This window comes from Phaenicophaeus curvirostris, chromosome 17 (assembly GCF_032191515.1).
Source record: "Phaenicophaeus curvirostris isolate KB17595 chromosome 17, BPBGC_Pcur_1.0, whole genome shotgun sequence".
Classification (NCBI taxonomy): domain Eukaryota; kingdom Metazoa; phylum Chordata; class Aves; order Cuculiformes; family Cuculidae; genus Phaenicophaeus; species Phaenicophaeus curvirostris.
In genome coordinates, this window is record NC_091408.1 from 409540 (window position 1) to 429134 (window position 19595).

General features: G+C 43.3%; 2 protein-coding genes across 11 annotated transcripts in view; one reads left to right on the forward strand and one right to left on the reverse strand.

Annotated features, from left to right (window-relative positions):
- Window positions 1–284: 284 nt before the first annotated feature.
- PRR14L (proline rich 14 like) lies at window positions 285–17806 on the reverse strand. 2 transcript variants are annotated; one of them, XM_069871391.1, is made up of 9 exons: window positions 17636–17806; window positions 16809–17318; window positions 15339–15420; window positions 9156–14118; window positions 5767–5838; window positions 4874–5042; window positions 4504–4610; window positions 3401–3472; window positions 285–2747 (listed from the first exon to the last, which is right to left on the reverse strand). In XM_069871391.1, exons 2-9 carry the CDS (start codon window positions 17271–17273, stop codon window positions 2459–2461), a joined length of 6219 nt encoding a protein of 2072 aa, XP_069727492.1. In that variant the 5' UTR covers window positions 17274–17318; window positions 17636–17806; the 3' UTR covers window positions 285–2458. The 2 variants fall into 2 exon arrangements, with proteins under 2 accessions (XP_069727492.1, XP_069727493.1); XM_069871392.1 differs by having other exon boundaries at window positions 5767–5835; window positions 17636–17805.
- A 99-nt stretch (window positions 17807–17905) lies between these two features.
- The window catches only part of DEPDC5 (DEP domain containing 5, GATOR1 subcomplex subunit), a 40931-nt gene continuing 39241 nt past the window's right edge, over window positions 17906–19595 (forward strand). For 8 of the 9 annotated variants that reach the window (XM_069871394.1, XM_069871399.1, XM_069871400.1 and 5 more), the window contains exons 1-3: window positions 18056–18096; window positions 18576–18675; window positions 19370–19457. In XM_069871394.1, coding sequence (XP_069727495.1) covers window positions 18618–18675; window positions 19370–19457 — 146 coding nt within the window. In that variant the 5' untranslated portion in view covers window positions 18056–18096; window positions 18576–18617. Of the gene's footprint in view, window positions 17925–18055; window positions 18097–18575; window positions 18676–19369; window positions 19458–19595 lie in introns of those variants that run through there. The other variant, XM_069871395.1, reaches the window with a different exon arrangement.

Genomic DNA, 19595 nt, shown 5'->3' on the forward strand with positions numbered 1-19595 from the left:
CAATCACTGCACAAATACTAAACCAAAGCATAGTAACACTGTGTATCTGCCTTTCCACGAACTAGGTCTGGGACAGCTAGGCAACAGCAACACATTTTATAACTCCTCCAGTAATTGTAAACAAAAGAATTGAGTGTTTTCTTTGCTCTGCTCTCTCTGCTGTAGCTGTTAAAAACAAAGCTAAGAAAGGTTATTTCAAAGCAATCAGAAAAGAAGACAGCAGGGAAGCAGATAAACACCGCCCCCGCCCCCTTCCCCCAACCCTGGCAAAATAAACCCACAGCCCAAAGGAAAAACCCTACATGTTCCACATTTTTAAGCATGTTAGAGGTGTGAGCTCTGCCTGGACCCGTTTCCTCCCTCCCCACCCATATACTTGTTTCATTAAAAGCCCCAGTAAAGTTAGAACTCAACTGTCTCACAGCATTGGCAGCCTCCCATGGTTACAGAAGGTCAATGAATGCTGTGTAACAATCCCATTTTATAGCATAAAATCATAAAAATATATCTATCTCTCTCACTTGCTACACGTTCCAACCACTCAATAATTGGGCTAATAAACCACTATAAGGAAAGTTTCAAACATTTTTAAAAGGCAATTGACCTTTATTTTTCAGGGATTTATTTTTATAAAAATAAAGGGGGGATCAGTTTAAATGTTCTCCAGCAGCCCAAACAGGTTAACCAGCCCTTGTTGCTGCCTGCCTTGTTTCTTTTACCCTCAAAACCCAACCACCACTGCTGTAAGTGAGCACTCCTTTCTTCACTCTTCCTGATTAAAGATAATTAGCTGCAAGACAAGAATGTAAACTTCTAGGAAGCCCAGTACATAAGCTGGGAACAAACCAAAGCCAATTTACAGCTCTTTCAAGACTCAGTTACACACAGTGTAATAATACTCTTCCACTTCTCCACTTTCAAAGCTCTGGAATTCAACAGATCACTTGTTACTTTTCAGTTCTCTGTTCAGTAGTAACAGAAGTGGCAGAGCAACAGGAGAAAATTATAGTAATTAAGTCCTGCATTTACTGGGACTTCATTAAAATATCTGTCCACTAGATATCTGCTCACTTTGAAGGTAAAGAGAAACTACCATATGGGCAGGTAAATAAGAAAGTGCAAGTTTCAAGTGACAAATGAAATAATGAGCAGATGAATTAAATTTGAGCATCCCAGCAACAACAGCTTTGCCTGAATAACTTCTATAGGCACTAAAGGACAGAAATTACCTGAACTGCAGCCTGCATTCATTTTGAGTTATGCTTCTACTAAGTTTAACAGAAGTTCTGCCAGAACTGTCTTCTCTCAGAATGTATAGCTGAGAAATTGCCCAGTGCTGCATCAGATAATTACAAATCTACATAATGAAAAAAACCAACTTCTATAGGCTAGGAGGCTCTTTGTACAACATGATTGTGTACAACAGTGCTGTACAAAGAATTTTTAGTTATGGGCTACGCCAATTGTAAATCTCAAATGGTAAACGCCCCTCAAAATAGAAAAAACGCCACATTTTCTGGTTGGCATTAAAATTAATGACATCTTTACTAGAAATAAAATCACTTAAAAGTGAGTCTCAAAGATTTTGTTAGTGTACCCTGCTTGCAGCAACTCAGCTCTGTTAGATAAAAACCTCTACTGGCACATTCTGCAGCTTAATATCCTCATGGGCTAATTACCTTTTCCTCTGGAGAAGAGGTCGTCATCAGCCAAGTAGGTAAAAACTCTACAATTTGGGAAAACGTAGTACTGGGCACTATTTTTTCTTAAAATATTACCTTTATTTTTGAGCTCAGTCATGATAAAAGGTGTCCTCATGCAGCAAATAAAGAAACACATACAAAGTGCATGTTATCTAAAGTTTAGTTATATGGGGCTTCTGCTGCGTGAAGCCAGGAAGGGCAAAGAAACTCTGAAAGAACCTTCTAAGTAAACAGAAGGAAGAAACGATTGAAAGCAAACCAATACAGCTACTTTTAATTATTAAAAAGTTAGTGGTATATCAAGACTGTGTTTGCTGGAATTATCTTTATCAAACACCATCTCTCTTCTGTTAGGTTGTTCAGGACAGACATTACAGTAACAACAGCAAACTCAAGTGTGCAAACAGTCTGGAGTGCAGAGCTGTAGCTGTCACTGAAGGTGTGTACCTTTCTCCTTTACACTCCTACTCTGCCCCCAAAAGGTGTTCAAACGTAATTAAACATGAGCAGTACTTTCCAGAGGTTAGGGAAGGAATGGTAAATTGTATATGGCTGCATTATACTCAGGGACCTAAAAGAATCCCTCCAATAGCTTTTAACACCACCCCACCCCCCCAAAATAGCTCCTTAACAATGGCCACAACCAATAACTGACCTTCAGGTACTAGAACAGAGCAGCAGAGCAACACATTAAGTCAGTAGGTTTCTCCCAGTGGGACTAAAACACTAATGGAGCTGGCTGGACCACTTTCAGCTCAAGGGCTCCCTCGCATGCTAGAGGCCTGCTCCTGCCCAGCCTCCTCTGCAAAAAAGGCCTCCAGGTCCATGAGTTTCTGACTCAGAAGAACATCTAACTCTGCACTCTGGAGTGCAGCTTTTTTTGCTCGGGTACAACTGCCCACTGCTTTGACTTTGCCTCGTGTTTTCCTTTTCCGGGGAAGAGTGAAGTCCTGAAACTCTAGAATCCGCTTTCTCTTCTGTTGGCTTACAGAGATCAAATGTCCATTTTTCTCCTTGGGCTCTTCAAAGATGGTTTCCAAGCTCCTGGTAAAAGCCAAGGACAGAACTCATGAACGGTCATGCAGCCGTAATCACCTTACATGGAGAGGAATCCTAGGGAGTTTCATAACTCCAGTACACAGTCTGCTAACTTGTACATGGTCGCAGTCTCTCCATACTGCCTGTGATACACCCTTACTGGCAGCTGATCCCTCCCCTACAGCTCAGTCGTTGGGTACTGGGGCACAGACACTTGGGCTGAGTCTTCCTCTAACTGTATTGCAGTTCAAAAGCAGTTACAGAATCCTCAATTCATGAAACAATAGGTTTGCACATTAAAAAACATAGCAGCTGATATCCACACTGTACTCGATGACAGGCAGTTGGTATCTTAAAGAATATTTAGTTGCCTTTGGATTTTGAAACAGTGCTGCACCTGGATGGAGGCTGGAATGAATGAGCAAATGAAAACCTACAAACCCATACTTAAACAGCTACCAGTCCTTAGGAGGTCACATTTTATTTCTCTGCTATCCATCCAAACAGCAAACAATATTTTTTAATTACCTTTCTCTATGACTTTAAACTAGAACAATTTAACAACAACTCTCTCAGCTCTCAGAGACTTTTGATTGCCCCTCTCTTTGCCCAAGTCTTTTACATTTATCTTTGTTATCTCATTAGGAAGCAGAACCAACCTGGCTGGAGGAGGAGACTTATAGTTCTTGTTTGTGTAAATTTCTTCTAAACTGAATTCTTTCTTCTTAAGCCTGAAAGAGCAATGAACAAATCAGTCAAGAAAGAGTTTCAAAACTCCTTCACAAAACTTCCTCTCTTCACAAAAGCAGACTTACCGGAAACAATACGGTTTGTGTCCTTTGCCTAAACACTAATTATACTTTAACTTAAAACATAGATTTAGATTCTAACCGGCAATAGGGAGGAATGAAAAATCAGGTCGTTAAGTCTCTAATGTCATACAGTATTTCTGTAAGGCCTGGACCTTCTGTTTCTGCAGAAGTCAACATTCCTTCTGGCTTTCTATGAAGTTTTGAAGTGATGCTCAGAAGGAGAAAGGGAAATCCCTTCAGAGGTCACTTGTTGGTGGAAGCTCAGAACCACTGACAGTTTAAGAGATTACCATTTCATCTTGAGACTGATTTCAGAAGTTAGTTATTGGCACTTAGCGAGCTGATCTCTGAAGAAACGCACCCCTCTGTCAAAGCCAGCACTTCTCATTAAGACAGAAGTGAACAGTAGATGCCTGATTGGGAAAGCTTGATCAATACATGGCACTGCCATAACCCACAGTAACACTGACCTGCAGTGTTAACTCGTGTTTCCCAAAGATACTATATGACAAACCAAGAAGGGGCTGTGAAGAACTCCAACATAACTACAGCAACAGAACACTGAATCTTGCTGTGCGTTGGACAGACTCATTTGCAATGTATGCTTATCAGTACGAACTGTTTTCTTTAGAAAAAGCATTCCATTGCAGCTCAGTTTTTCACATTTTGCCTACATCTCAGTCAGTGGTTCAGATCCCACAGGCCTTTATTTATCCTTTTGCACTTGAAACAAGTTATGTTCAAAGAGCAGTGTCTTTCCTCAGTCTTTGACACAGCTGATAAGGCTGTCTCGATCTTTTCTCATAAAGGAAGCAAACATTGGATATAGCTCAACTGGGAGTGCATAAAACAGTGGTGGGAAGAGAAGCATTTCTCAAAATGATTACATCATTATGCAGGAAATGTAAGCAAGAGAAGCTAGTACGAGTCCATTTAAAGGAACTGCTCACCTTTTTGGTTTGGGCAGTCCCATTGGAGTAAGGTTAGGGTCCGGCTTAGGAACAGCTTTCCTGATTCGGATCTGTGAGACTTTCTTTGGTCTCTTTTCTGGCTCAGTCTTCAAAAAATCAAAAAAGAGGGGGGAAAAAAGTTAAAATGATGGTAATAATGACCACGCTGGTCAACGGAATCCCTTTTTGTGTGGAATATACAATTATTCCCTTGTTTTGCCACCTTCTTTCCGCTTGAGTAAAATAACACAGCAGCCCAGAGCAGGGCCAGCCCCCCTGGTCTCTGACAGTCACTACATAATATTCAGCTGCAGCTTCAATTTCTGAGGAACCAAGAGCCCAAGATATCCAAAACTTAAAATGAACGCACTTTTATCAATTCTGTGTCACCTTGGGATCTCAGACAGGCTGGAATGGAAGCATCGGCTTCAGCAAGGGCACGGACCTGGAGCTCTGATGCTGAAAGGCTGGGGGGAGATGGTGATGATTCTGGAAGTGAGCAGGACTTTGGTAACAAAAGAGGGAATGAAGCTTCCAGACTGTAAGAGAGGAAGAAGGGAACATAAGTAGATTAATATCCACTTTATACTGCAGCAGCATCCCATGCTCTCAGCTGCTGTTCCTAATTGGCAATGTGGGCACATAAAGCAATGCCATTCATCAACTGCCCGGGCAGACGCTTTCTCTGGTACAGCCACAGGTCAGACGCTGCTGCAGCCTGCACCGATACCAGCATGTTCAAATGTGTAACTTCAAACCCACTCTTTCCCTTTTCATACAGTTGAACAATTTACAGCTCTAGTCAGTAACTGCTGACAGAAATCAATTAATCCCCCTTTTCTGCCAACAAATTGCTTTGGCATAACTATTTATTCACAGATAAATTTAACAGATGACTTACATCTGCTACCCCAACACTGAAAAAGAATAGAAGGAAGTTTCAGCACCCAACATCCAGTCGCTCAGAACTTACATCCATGTAAGGAAACAAATGTCTATAGTCTGAAATACTCATTTAATAATAAGGCACAACATGGTTGAAAATAATAGAACTGTTCTATGCAGTTATCTCCATCGTGTTTGCATTAGTGCTGCTCCAAGCTTCTCCACAATCCAGTCAGTTCTCCTCAATAATATCTTAATCAGAAAGTTATTCTTGAAGTGAACTGCCGAAAGCTGAAAGCCAAACTGGCAAAGGCAATGTCTTTAAGAACACTTACGATCCCACCCCTTGGAGCAAGCACAGAAGTCCAAGCAACTCACCGTATCGCAGCAGCCGCAGCCTGCAGCGCATCCATACTCTGCACGGGGAAGTGTGGTAACATGGCATAGCTGCTTCAAGGAAAGAATGGAAAAAAAACAAAACCAAACAGACAGAAGTTAGGGCTACACTGTGAAAAGGCGAGAGAAACAATTGGTATAAACTGGACTCAGACAAAAAAATGCTAGTATCAGGAATAGGAATGAAAGCCCACAGCCACCCAAGAGCCAGCCACACACCTGCATTTAGTACACTAAATGCCACTGGCAGCTTGCCAGGGAAACAGTCCTACTGCCCTCTAAAATTATAGTGAGGAGAGAGAGAAGAGAACAGTATCAGTCTCAAAATCGTAATTATTTCTATGAAATTCTATATTCCTCATTCAAACAACCCAGTTTTTAAAATTAAAGTAATGAAGAACCTTGAAGTATCTGGCTACTAAATAAAAAAGTGCAGGGTGGCAAGGATTTCCACAGGATTAACTCTCTGTTGTCTCCAATTCCCACAATGTTACTTGAACATTCTTAATTGACTGGAAAAACCAAACGCCTTTCCATCAGGGCTGGTAATCACCATAATTCTGTGGCATAGAAGTCAGCACAGTAGCTCTAAGTTCTGTAACATTAAGCTTTATTTTGGTGCCTATAGTATCAATAACAGGAAAAACAATGAGTTAGGAGAGCTTTTGTTAAGTGAAACAGCAAATCTTGTGCTTGCTGCTCTCCCAAACGAACTTGACACACTTCACTGCTGTAATGCAAAGCAGTCACAGACAGACAGGACTGAAACCCAGCCACGCTGGCCGCACAGATCAGTCCAAATACAAGGAGGTCAGAAGGACCCCCTTATGTTTGCCACTTATGATCACAGCCCTGTCCTCTTGTTCCTCTCAGTGTTCCACTTCCTATCCCAGCACTACTAACCCTGCACCAGTGTGCATCAGCACCCTCTGGGCAAGAGGCAGAACTCACTGTTTCAGGCAATAATAGTAAAGAAAATTACAGGAAGAGAAAAAAAAACAAAGCCAAACTTGAGAAATTCTGAATCCTAATAAACATTAATTTAAAAAAAGATTTCATTTAAAGAATGCTTTAATTACCAGCAGTGGAAGAGACAGAAGATGACTTATGCAGAACTACTCCAGTTCCTTGTTTTCCTGGTTATTAAAAACACTAACAGTGAATGAGATCACTTAAAGAGGACAAATCTCTTCCAGAAGAAAATGGCTGGCAGTGAACTTGGAACCACTTGTGAATTTTCCTGATTTTTAACTATCTTAATCAAAACAGGCAAAGACTTTTGCCATCCTGGGAGCTGAGAGTGCTTTTATACCGCACCAAGCACACTTAAGTTCTTGTATTTACATACCAAACATTTATTTCATGGCAGATTTTTTCTGAGCATACACAAATTTAAGGGAGATTCACTGAATTATCCTGTCTATACCTTTGAAAAATTATTGGTTACTGAAAACAGGCTGTCACTTTTCAGCAAAATGGAGTCTGAAATGGTGTTAAATATTTAAAATGTTAGGTTTTGTTCTTCATCTTGTTTTTTAGCCAAACCTTTAATATGAATTTTTGCTTAACTGTTTTAGGAACAGAATTTATTTGCTGCCCTTTAAACTTCTGCAAACATCCTTTTCAACTCACTGCATGCTACAGTAACTTCACTTAAAGAAAATGAGTGATGCAGAAGAATTCAGGCTACCTCACACACGCATTTATAAGGTAATTTAGAGACAAACCAAACCAAGAATTAGATTGTTTTAACTTTGGGTTATTTTCCTTTGGGAGTGATAAGGTTTGATTTGGCTTCTCTCCCTTTGGGATAAAAGATCATTCACAGCCAAACATTTGGTTTTCAAACTGCCCTTTATGTCAAGAAATCAAATCCTTTTAAACTCAGTTAACGGGATGTGCTCTAAGAAGCCGCCTTGGAGCCCGTAGTACGGGAGGAAACATGAGAGCACTGAGTCAGCTCAATCTCCCTGTCAGAGGATGACGTGCCTCAACAACACAAATGATAAATTCACCTCATGCACAGAAGTAAGGTTTAAAATGTAAGGTGTTTAGGCTTTTTAAGAGAATGGCAGCAGTATCTTATTTGTAAGTTTAGTGCTCAAACCGTAGTTTACTGCATGATCATTTCAGAGCACCAGTTTGTATGCTAGAAAATTCAGCTTGACTTACTGACTCATGGAATAAAAAAGAACGCAGGTCTAGCAGAACCTGATGTGAAGTTGCCTCTGTGCCATTGTTCAACTTCGTTATTTCAGTACAGACAACCCCCAGGACAGAGCAGTATTCTCACAGGCTCACTCACACCTCTGGTAGACATTAGAATTTATACTAACGTCAAGGGATGTGCTTAAACTTTCAGGTATGTCATCCATTTATACAAAGTAAAATGCAGCAGCATTAGTTAACTGGCAGGACTTCTGGTTACATGTATGTCAAGCTATGACATAAGATAAGCCAAATTCCACAGTTCTCTAGAGACCGATGTATTGAACAAAATAATTAATCAAATCAGCTTTTCTATGGTGCTAATGAGCCTACACTCTGCCCAGGAATCTCAAGACATAAAATCAGGGACTGAGCTGCCCCGTGGCACTGAGGCATAAAAAGCAAAATCTTTGCACGAGAGCATGCAAAAATCCTGGAGCAGAGCTAGGAACCTCTTCTCTCGTTCTGTTTCTTAGTAAAGAGATCTCTGATACTGATACCAAAGTTTAATTCAACACACAGAGTAGATTTCCCTTCCCATGGTTGTGTGAATGACACACCTAAATTCATCACCAGCCTGAGCTGGAGCTACACTTGCTTGTGCCAACACTACACCAGGCAAGTACTATTGAAAGGCATGGCACACGCAGAGAGGTTTCAATTAGCATAGAACAGTCACAGAATACAATTAAAGGCTTAACACAATGCCACCCCCCACCCCTCAGGAATCTTCCTAATGTGATACCAAGCATTTCACAGTGGTTCCAAGGGGCACCTCTGGCTCAGACCTCTGAAGAAAGCTTTCCTACCTCAGTGATCCAGTTGCTCTGCAGTCACTCTGAATAGACCTAAGGAAGCTCACCTTTCTGCTTTATAAATTCTGATGCATGATGTGTATATTTTGCAAGGGAGAAGAAAATAGAGTTAGCCATTCTGCCAAAACAGGACAGTATCAGAGAAGTGAAGGCAAATATATCTAAACTCAGCTAGCAGACTGTTCCATAGGGAAGAACCTTCCATACTGAGCCATTTTTGGAGTAGAACGTGTCGATCTGGAACAAGGAAAGCTCCAATGCAAGCTGCCATTACCCTCTCCCTCCCAAAAAGGAGCAAGTATGTACCCTATAAATATTTAACCTCATAAATAAGTTTATGACTTTTACCTGTTCTCGATGCTCACACTTGGCTGCCACCTGCAGTGACTGGAATGAAGAGAAGTGATTTCGGAGGGACGGGCAGAAGGACCGTGCTGACTCCATATGGACAATGCCCTGCCCAGGGAGTACGGCAATGAAGAGACGAGGTCGTCTGACATGGAAGGTGGATACCTTGCCCCTTTCAAACCCTGTGCAAACTGGGATATAAATAGCCTCTGGATGGTAGGAATATGACTGGTTAAGTTTCTTCTTCTCGTCCAAATCCTGTAACATCCAGGGGAAGAAAGTGCTAACACTGTGTGAAGGCCAAGCATGGAGCATGCTCCTCTTCTTTCCGCTCTGGCTATTCTTCCACAGTCAGGATGCAGGGCAACGGCCCCTGGGGCTGTCCCAGAGAAAGGGGAATCCAGCTCATTATTTAGACTGGAACCTTCCTTGAAAGCTGTTACATCTGAACAGCTCTGAGACAAGAGAAGAGAGAAAGTCCACTTCGAAGGTGATGCTGGCATTTCTCCCAAAAGCGGTCTGTGTTGTACAGAGTGCCGGGATGCGATCCCTGTGAGGTCCGCAACAGGACTGGAGTCCAATTTAATGTGAAAAGAAATTGGGAAAACTGGGGTATCCAAGGAAGAGGCTGGCGGCTCATGGCTCCAACCCGAAAAAAGTATTTTGGTAGATTCTACAGGGTAAAGTGCCAAAGGCTGAAAGCTGAACATCTTGGTGCACCAACTGTCAGCCCAGCGTGAGCGTAAGCTCCTATTAATGCAAGAAAAGGCTTCCAGTAGATTTTTAGATTGACGCTGGCTGTACCTCTCACCCACTGGAAAGAGTTCAGAAGAAGGCGGCCAACGCTCTAAGTCCTGGATGCTTTTGGCAGGTGCCAGGAGTTTGCTGGCCATTGCAGACAGCTTCCTCAGCAAGGTTGGTTCTTTAGTACGCTTCCTAAATGTCAAGCTGTTCAACAAACCGCACCTCCTAGCCCCCTGCCTTGGCATGTGCACAGATCCCATGACTGCTTCCATTTCCATTGCTGATGGCTTACATGGAAAGTACAAAGATTTGAGAAGTGTATTTTCCTGCTTCAGAGGAACCTCAAAAAAAGACAAACTTTTAATTTTTTTGGGTTTTCTCATAGTTTTCACCTGATATGATGTGGGAAATTTCTTGCAAGTCCTTCCAGGCTGTATTTTTAATGGAAGAGGTCCTCGTAGTTTATTTGCAGTTTCAAAGGCACCAGGGATTCCATTATACCCTAAATTAAGGTTCATGTTTTGCATTTCTATATCCTGAGTCTTCAAAAACTGTGAACTAATACCTGGGGTAATCTTTGGCCTTTTGACTTCTTGTAAAGTGCTACACAGTTTATTTTCATTGCTTCTGATAGCAAAAATCTCCTCTGAAGGACCTTCAGACTTTTTATTTCTGGAAGTTGCCAACTCATTTGAAGAGCTGTGTAAGAATTCAGAACAATGCAATGTCCTTGTTTGCAGTGTGATTGTTGGTTTCTCTTCATATTCTGACTTCTGTTGTCGTTGTGATTTGTCTGACAGACGTAATCCCATCTTCTCATACTTCTTTTGCTTACGTGCCTGACGTTTCTCTATTTGACCAAGACTCTCTGAACCTAAAGCGTCATTTTCCTTGAAAACCAAACAGGTTGGTACAATGTCCTGGCTTTCTAAAATCTCCTTTACATTATCTTTGCTCTGTGCATTTAACTTGTAAGGCATGCATACTGTGCTGCAAACCACACAGTCTGGGGATGACTCCTTCTGACTGCTTGATAGTTTATTCACATGTGGATAAAATGTGGCTGTTACATTACACTGCAAATCTGCCATTGTTACAGGAAAAGGTTTTGTCTCTGAGGAATCTGTGCTAAAAACTTCAGCTGAAAACAAATCCCGATTACCTATTAATGCATTCTCAGATGGCACACACAGCTTTTCTTTCTCAGGCAGAGAGACTCCCAGCTCCTGAGCTGATGGTGTTTCTGAATCCACCAGAGTCTCATTAGAAAATTCCTGGATGTCAGACTTCCCAAAATGCAACGCACCAACATCCTTTTGAGCATCAGTTTTCTTAGCAGGCTCAAATGTTAACTGCGTGCAAGAGGTATTGAAGAGAGTGTTTATTCTCAGACTTTTGTTCTCTGCCTCTGAAAGCCCATTCATATTTTCCGGCTTATATTCCAGACTCCCACAAATTGATGGGAAGGTCAAAACCTGGGCACTAACTGCATTTTCCTGGTCCTCCACCAACCATTTCATCCTTGGCCAAGGTTGCTGCATCTTGTCTCCTGCAAACACTAGCTCAGCCTTCTCTTCTTTTGCACATTTGATAAAGGAAGCATGCTGTGAGCCATGTGGTTTGCTATCAGAAAAGCTTTCTCCAAGAGCTCCCTTATCTTCTCTTTCACATTCATTCTCGTCTTCTTTTAGTTTGGTGGGCTCCTCTATTAGATCACTGATGAGGCCCAAGCATCCTGAACAGTCTTCATTTTTTGCACCATTTAAAGAGTTCAAGTTTGCTACCTTCTCTTCTAATACTATCTCTTCACTTTGACAAGAGCCAATGGATGTTTTTGTTTCTTCCACAGAAGCAGCTCTAGTTTGTAAGCCAGCATTTGGTTGCTTGTTCACACTTTCTAAATATTGCTTGCTGCCTGGAACTAGGCCACCAAACTCGCTCTGCCATCCCAGACACTGATCTTCCATTGGACGAAGGGTCTTTTCTGTTTGGCTAGTGTGTTGTGTTTGAACATTCAAATATCTGACTAATAGCTGTTCTCTAGTCTGCTTGTCTTCAGGAGCCTTTGGAGAATCCACAGTTCTTACTTTATCAAGTTCATCTGTCTTGAGAGCACATGTGCAGATTTGTTCTTTTTCCTCATCTCTGTCACAAACAATTTCACTGCCATCTGTTACCTTACAAAGATCAAATTGTTTCACAACCTCCAAATTTCTGTTTGAAATCTCATCTCCTACCAAGGCAACAGTAGATTTCTCTGAAGCGTAAGCTGAGCAGAACATGGATTTTGCTGTGCAAACAACATTCATCCCATGCAGATCTACACTTCTGTGGCCCCAGTCATCTTCACGAGGTGATCCACATGTCAAAAGGAAGCGTGCTTCTGGAAAGATGTTTGTCTTCTTGCTTCCAGCTGAAGCGCCTCCTCTCAAATTACCTTTTTCCTCAATCTTCTTTACCTCAACGTTAAAAAAATGACTGCTGGGGAGAACATCACCTACACATGCACTCCCTGATAAAACACAGGAAGCACTGGCAGCTGTGCGCTGCTCTTTCATACTCCAACTACGACAATAACATGTGTCCCTATGGTCACTTTCTGAGCCAGTGACCGCACTCTCTGTATTTCCCAGTGAAGACTTCATGTTTTTTTGGGAAGTTCTGCTTGCCCTGTTAGCGTTATCGAAAGTCCTGGAACTTACTGAAGTCTTGAATTTGTCTTTACGAAGCATAATGTCAGCGACTTGTTCCCTTGTTGTTCCCAAAGCACCAACTGCTTCTTTTCCAGATAGATTATCCTGAGCCTTCTCGCTATTTGAAACTTTATTAGCAGTGCAAGAAGGACACTCATCACAATGAGGTTGTCTTGATTTTTGTGCAGCAGGAGGTAGAGTCATATTTAGTGTACAGATCAAATCAGCTTCTTTGCCAGTGGACAAACTGGGATCACTGCTGGCTTGTGTAGATTTGACTAAACTGCCAGCCAACTCCTCTGATATTGTATTCACCTCAGACTCCTTTTCAAGCAGTTGTGCCTCAGGTGAATCTTTTTCTAGCTTGGTACTAAGATCCAGACAGCTGTGCCTACTGGGAGGGGAAATTTCACTGGAGGCATTATAAAAACATATGTCTGTTGCATTGGAAGCAATGTTGCTCCTTTCCATCAGACTATTTTCTTTGACATCATCCTTGCACAGGTCACTGACAGAGAATTGCCACTGCTCCTTTTTCAATTCATCACCTTCCAGCAGGACCTTTTTAAATTTTTCTTTCGAGAACTCCTCAGGAGCTGAAGAAACAGAACTAAAAACTGAAGAATGACAATGCTCAGACTTAGCACCTTCTTGAGCTTCAGGCCAGCTACCAACTTCAATGTTATCTTCCACAGCAATTTTCCTCCAGACTTCAGCAGCCTCTTCAATTTCAGAGCTGTTTGATTTACCTATGCCAGCACTTACTTCCCTGCGATCAGTTTTAGCCCTAGCCAATCCTTTGGTCCTTACCACTGAGATCTGCTCTACTGGTACGGATGTGGAGGGTTCATTTTCTACAAAGCGAGTTCCATGATCATAATGAGTCTGACTTTCCATGGTTTTGGGAAGACCTTTGGGGGTTTCGTTAATAATTCCATGGACTGCAGTGCTACTGTTTTCTAGTGGCATACTTTGAAAGTCCAGATAACAAACTTCAGAACTCTTTGTGGAGAGCATTCTACAGCTTTCTACTGATGACAGCCTAGGAGGTTTGTTATGTGTTGGTACAGGACCAGAACAGAAGTAACGACCATTGTTTTCTTCATCCTGCTGATAAGCCTGGCAATTGGTGAATAATGTACTGAATTCATTAACAGGATTTTGTTCTTCTCTAGTCTCCAGAACAGACACAACATGGTCCCCTGTTCTCAATGGCATGGCAGCATGGCCTTTCAACCCACTATATTCATTGCTTTCTTGCGGATGCTCTATGGCTGGTTCAATGCCTGTGACTTTTAAAGGCTCTGAAAAATCTAATATGCTGGTTTCTGAAACCCCAGCTCTGGCCACGACTGTGTCTACATCTGAGCACTGATTGCTCTCAGGTGGAAGAACTTTACTCACTCTGTCAGTAATGCATCCTGCTTTACTAAATATCCTAGTCCTATCAGCCTTCATACCTTGTCCTTCTTCAGTGAGCTTTGGCAGAGTGTCAGCTGTCACCTGAACATGTCCTTGGTTTTCTTCTGCATAAGGAAAAATAAAGCAAATGAGAACCACATACTAAATTCAGAAGGCATTCAGCTTACTACATTCCTTTTTGTACTGTATACTATCATTGTGTACAGTGATGGCTACCAAAATGGTTTTAGAAGTGAGGATTGATGCTTGCAATTCTCCTTCCAGCCTTCACAAGAAAAAACTAACCACCCCAGCACAGCCCTAAGGTAACAAACACAATTCTTTCCAAGACAGACATTCCCTGTGAGCAGCAGCCATCTAAAGACCTCTGTTTCTCAGATTCCTCTCATATCAAGCTCGATGCAACATAGATCCTATAACTCAATACACATGAAGTCATGGCCGACACAACGCTACTTATTTTTGACAAAGCTCAACACAGCAGCCTGCTTTATCTGCTCTCGCCTAGAAATCTGGCCAGGCACTGAGGAGCTACCTCTGTTCCTTCTTCCTGGAAGGGATTTTTATCAGTCTGTCACCCACAGGAAGACAATACTTGTGGTGACATACCTCATCCTGTCCGAGCAATTATGATTATTAATAAACTTTTTTTTTGTAAAATCACAAGGATTATGATAATTCAACAAACTACAATTACAGTAGAATGCCCTCATATTCAAAACTCCCCAGGGCACACAGTTGCTCGGCCCTTTGCAGATCTTTGTCATATTTCCTACTAAGGACCAAGACAAGATGGCATTCCTCAGCTAAGTATGAGTTTAGTTATGAAAGCGTGGAGGGAGAAAGCAAATAATTATAAGATGCATGCAAAGTGACCAAGATAATTGGAGCTAGAGGATTATGGATCATACTGAAATTAAGAATTAGCGTTGCTGTGTTCTGCCTTTGGACCATGCACTTTTATTTTCTAAAATATCAGAAAACAAACAAGTCACACTTTTCTACATTTTTGCTATTACTTCTTTCTTATAATCCAGCTCTGAAACAAAAGAAAATGCAAACTATTTATCGACACCATCTTCTTCTTTGGGATAAATATGTATTTGAATTAAATAACTAATCTTGTACATAAAAGGTCTTCAGGGAAGTACGTGTGCTGTCAGGAAAAAGCAGAGTATTAAGTTTTCCTGTTGCAGGCGAATAGTTTCTACTGAAAAGCAAAATAAATGGGCTAGCCCACAATTGCTCATCAATTTTGAATCAACAAAAAGTGATCTGTGACAGAAGCAGGGGGTCAGCAGGGGTGTACAACTAAAATACGCACCTGTGTTTTTCAGGGTTTCCACTGTTCCAGAGCAACAGGCTCCCAAAGGCTTCACCTTGTGCTGGTTCATGTGAGGGTCCACCTGGAACAAGACATAAATATCAGTGGAGATGATAGATTTTCTGGAACACTTGGCACATTTCAGGGACTGCAGCTGCTCAGCGAGGTGAGTTCTGAACAAGAAACCCATCAGGAAACCTCAGAATGCCTCAGCCCTTGCAGAGGGGCAGCCTGGCTCTGCAAGCAGTTCCCACAAGCACTCGTCACTCTGTTCTGATTCTATTGATCACTGCTACACAGTGATGCACTCAAGAAGGATTTGTACTGAGTAGCAACGAGGGCTGGTGATGCAAATGGCTAAAAAGTAAGTGGCTTAAAATGCAAATTGCTGCAAATTTGAACCAGAAGAGTAACCCAGTCTCCAAGTCTCTCTCACATCCCCAAACTATTCCAGTAAACCTCTGTAAGACGCATGCTTTCCCTGCTCCTGATGAGAGCCTGCCTGCTAGCACTCCTGCCCTGGCTCAGCACCACGTATGCGCCTGAACAGATAACCTGGGCCTGCTCGCCAAAAAAACCCAAGCCAAGCCAAACCAAACCCCCACAGATGTGCAAAAGCTGGAAAACAGAATGACTGTGGAAAGTTTAATTAACTTAATTTTCACAAACTTGCAAATAAATCAAATACACATGAAAATCCAGAGTTAAAACCACACAGTTCTTTCACGTTATGCGCCACCCAGTAATGGGTGTAAAACACACACCTCTGTGCCTTATCCTGGTATTCCCTGGCTACACTATGCTCAGCCTCAATACTCCCTCTTTTTTATTGTGTGTGAAGACTATTTACAAACCAAAGAAAACCTCAATTTTTAACTAGAGAGTTTTGTGACTCTTCAGTTTTTAACAGAGCATTCTTAGGCACATTTTTCAGCAAGTCTTTGCCTAGAAATAACATTTTTATCATTACAGGGGAGGAAACTAAAAAAAACATGACCATGGGAGTCTCTTGTTTTGAAAGAGAAAACTAACACTGATTTCCTCTCTAAATTCAAATGATAATTATAAAAACTAAGAATAATCTGTATTTTTAGATTGAAAATGGAAATACTAAACCAGAGCTCCCTGCAGTGCTGTAATTCCATCGCCAGACTGAAACAACCATTCTTTCACGGTCAGTACCTGGCTGGGGGTGATGGTACCTGCAGAATATGCTGCACCCACAAACACAGATACTGGGCACCAATCTTTCTAATCTGCTTATCTTTTTTTTAGTCACCAGTAAATTTTGTTCTTTGTTCTGTTACGCACTTACCTTTCCAGCAGCATTTAAGCAAGTGAAAAGCTAAGGTATAGTCTAATTTGTCACTGGACCCGCAACAATGCGGATAGGAAACCACAGGGACCAAGCTCCCTGATTAGTCCCTAATCCTAAATGCAAAATACCAGGCAGGGAGGAATTTCGCTTACTTGTTTTGACCACCTTTCCCCAGAGGTCCGAGTGCAGCACTGAGCACGATACTCTTCAGCATCTTGTGCCTTTTCCTCTGCTTTCTGGTATCCATCACTAGAGCAGTTTAGTTCCCTAAAGTTTCTTTTTTTGTCTTTTTCATCCTCTTCAAGGTCTCCAGCCTTTAGAACTTCTTCAGGAAAGGAACCTGCCGGCGCAGGAGGAACCCCCTGGAGCACATCCCCCAGACCCTCTGTCCCCTGGCAGAAGCGTTGTGCTGCGGCAGCCCTGTGGTGCTCAGCTGACAGACTGTCCCCGAGGGCCAGCATGGGTGTCAACACCTCAGATTTTGCTTCTGACCCAATGTGAGGCCCTGACACGGCCATAAGTTCAGGGGAGACGCTCTCTGAGGGTCCAGTGTACAATCCCTCTGTTACAGCAGACACGGAAGAATCATGGAGAGAATCCAGCCCAGATGAGAGCATCAGGACAGCTGAAGACTGGTAGTCCTGAGCTTTTCACAGTTTACCCTGAAAATAAAAGCAGCGTTAGATCAGCGGACAAAGGAACAATCTCCAGATTAAATGGCAAGCTTCATTCTTCAATGTTCAAGCGTGTGCATTTAAGAAAGTTACAGCCAGGTCACTTTTAAAGGAAGGAGCAGGGTCGCGGGTGATTTCCAAGCGAATCCTCCACAGAGGAGAGAAGAGAGTGCGGACAAACTGCGATTCCTAAGCAGTTCCACACTGCAGCCTCCCCCTGCAGACCTCCCCTCATCTGCTGGGAAGCCAGAGGCTGCGAAGCAAACCACAGCACCGCTGGGGCTGGGAAAGACCTGCAAGCTCACTGAGTTTCACCGGAGATCCTCCTCCTGCTGCTGCTGCTCGGCGGGCACCGGAGCGTCACTTTTTCCCCGGGCTTTTCTCAAGTCTCTCATTTCTGGAGAACCCCAACCCTTCTTCAGCCTTTCTGCCTCGCAGGGACCCCCCCGGCCCCGCCGCGGGCTCCGTTACCTCACCGCCGCCCGCCCACTTCCGGCGCGCGCCCCGCGCCCGCATCACTTCCGCATCCGGCCCCGCCCCTGCGCGTGACGCCGGCGCCGGCGGTCACGTGACGCGGCGCGGGAGCGGCGCTGGGTGAGGGCGGCGGGCGGGGCCCGGGTCGGGGTCGGCCGTTTCCCCCCCCGGGAGGCCCCGGGCGGCCCCGGGCCCGGCCCGCAGCGAGGCCCAGCGCCCAGGTGGTGCGGGGTCGGTCCGGTGCCGGCACGGCGCGGGGCGGTTGCTCTGGGACAGCTTTTACCGTAGTCCGGTAACGTGGCTGTTGCGTGAGAGAGAAAACCTCGTTCCTGCTCATAATTTTCAGTTTAAACGCGCTTCTGAAACGAAAAGGCTTTATTTTGAATGGCAGTGGCAGGGAGAAGCTTCTTTGATGTGGTTAAAACACAGGCAGCTCCGGCTCGGCCTGCGGCGCCTCCAGTGTCTCCCCAAGAGCCGGAGAGACGAACCAGAAGATAAAACTGGCAGTGAGCATAAGCCTGGGTGTCACTTTAACACGCTTAGCGTGAGGCTTAGAAATGGAAAGACAGGATGCTGGAGAGCGGCTCCAGCTGCCCGACAGGTGCACTGATTGCTCCTTAACTGTGATGTTTGTTAAACTCTGCAAAGTGCCCACAGAACGCTGTGGCGTTCTGGCTGTGTGGTGGGATGGTATCCTCTGCTCCCACACAGAGTAGAGTAACTGCGTTTGTAATCATGAGAGGTGTCTCTGTGCTTTCATTTCCATGTTAGATGCACAAGATGTCTTCAGGCGGCTGAGAACTGCAATCCAAGATGAGAACTAACAAGGTGTACAAGCTCGTCATACATAAGAAGGGCTTTGGAGGCAGTGGTCAGTATCTCTGGGGCCATAACAGAGAGACCAGAGCTCTTAATTGAAAGCAATTAACTGATTGATTGATTGATGTGAAGATGGAACTGTGATGTAACGAGCAGCCAGAGTTTGGAAAGCTTTTTCTTAGTACCAAGATACAGCAGGATAGAATCACATTTGTCAGACTAGAATGAGATTGCACCTGTAAAGCAAAACTGCTTTATTCTGCTTCTTCTCCTTTTGTTGTCACTTTTGTTTTAACCATGTGTTTCAGTCAGTCTTAATAAGTGCCAGACAACTCAGTGACTTGTGACTACCTGCACATGCGTTTGTGTGTTCAGAAAAATGTCGTTTATTTGGTTTTTCCCTGCTTCTAGACTTAAATCACAGCACACCAGTAAAACTTATTGAGGTTCTATAGCTCTCTCCTTTGCTTTCCTGCTGCTGTTTGTTCAGTTAAAAACACAAAAGGTCCTGCTTGCCCAGTGAATGTACGCTCTGGCTGAACAAACCTTCTGTGAAGGTTCTGTGACGGGACAGAACAGTTTTTGCCCCAGAAGGGGCTGGGTGAGGGCACTGTCCCACTGTGAGCAGTGTTCCCTGCTGACGGGCTGGTGTGTTTGTGTAAGCTGAGCTATTGCATGTGGACACAGGCAGCTGTTTGCTGTGTGTCCATTCATTGCAGTTTTCCTTATTCGTTTATCTCTTGTAGATGATGAGCTGGTGGTGAATCCTAAAGTATTTCTTCAAATCAAGTTGGGAGATGTTGTGGAAATCGCCCATCCCAATGATGAGTACAGGTGAATTCTCTTTGCTGGTGTCTGTCAGGGGAGGTCAGAGCCCTGAAGGGGTCATCGGGTGTCAGAGGCTCCTAGAGCTGATAACTTCACTTCAGGATGCTGCTGTGGGTTTTTCTTCGTGATGAAAAGTAAGCAGGG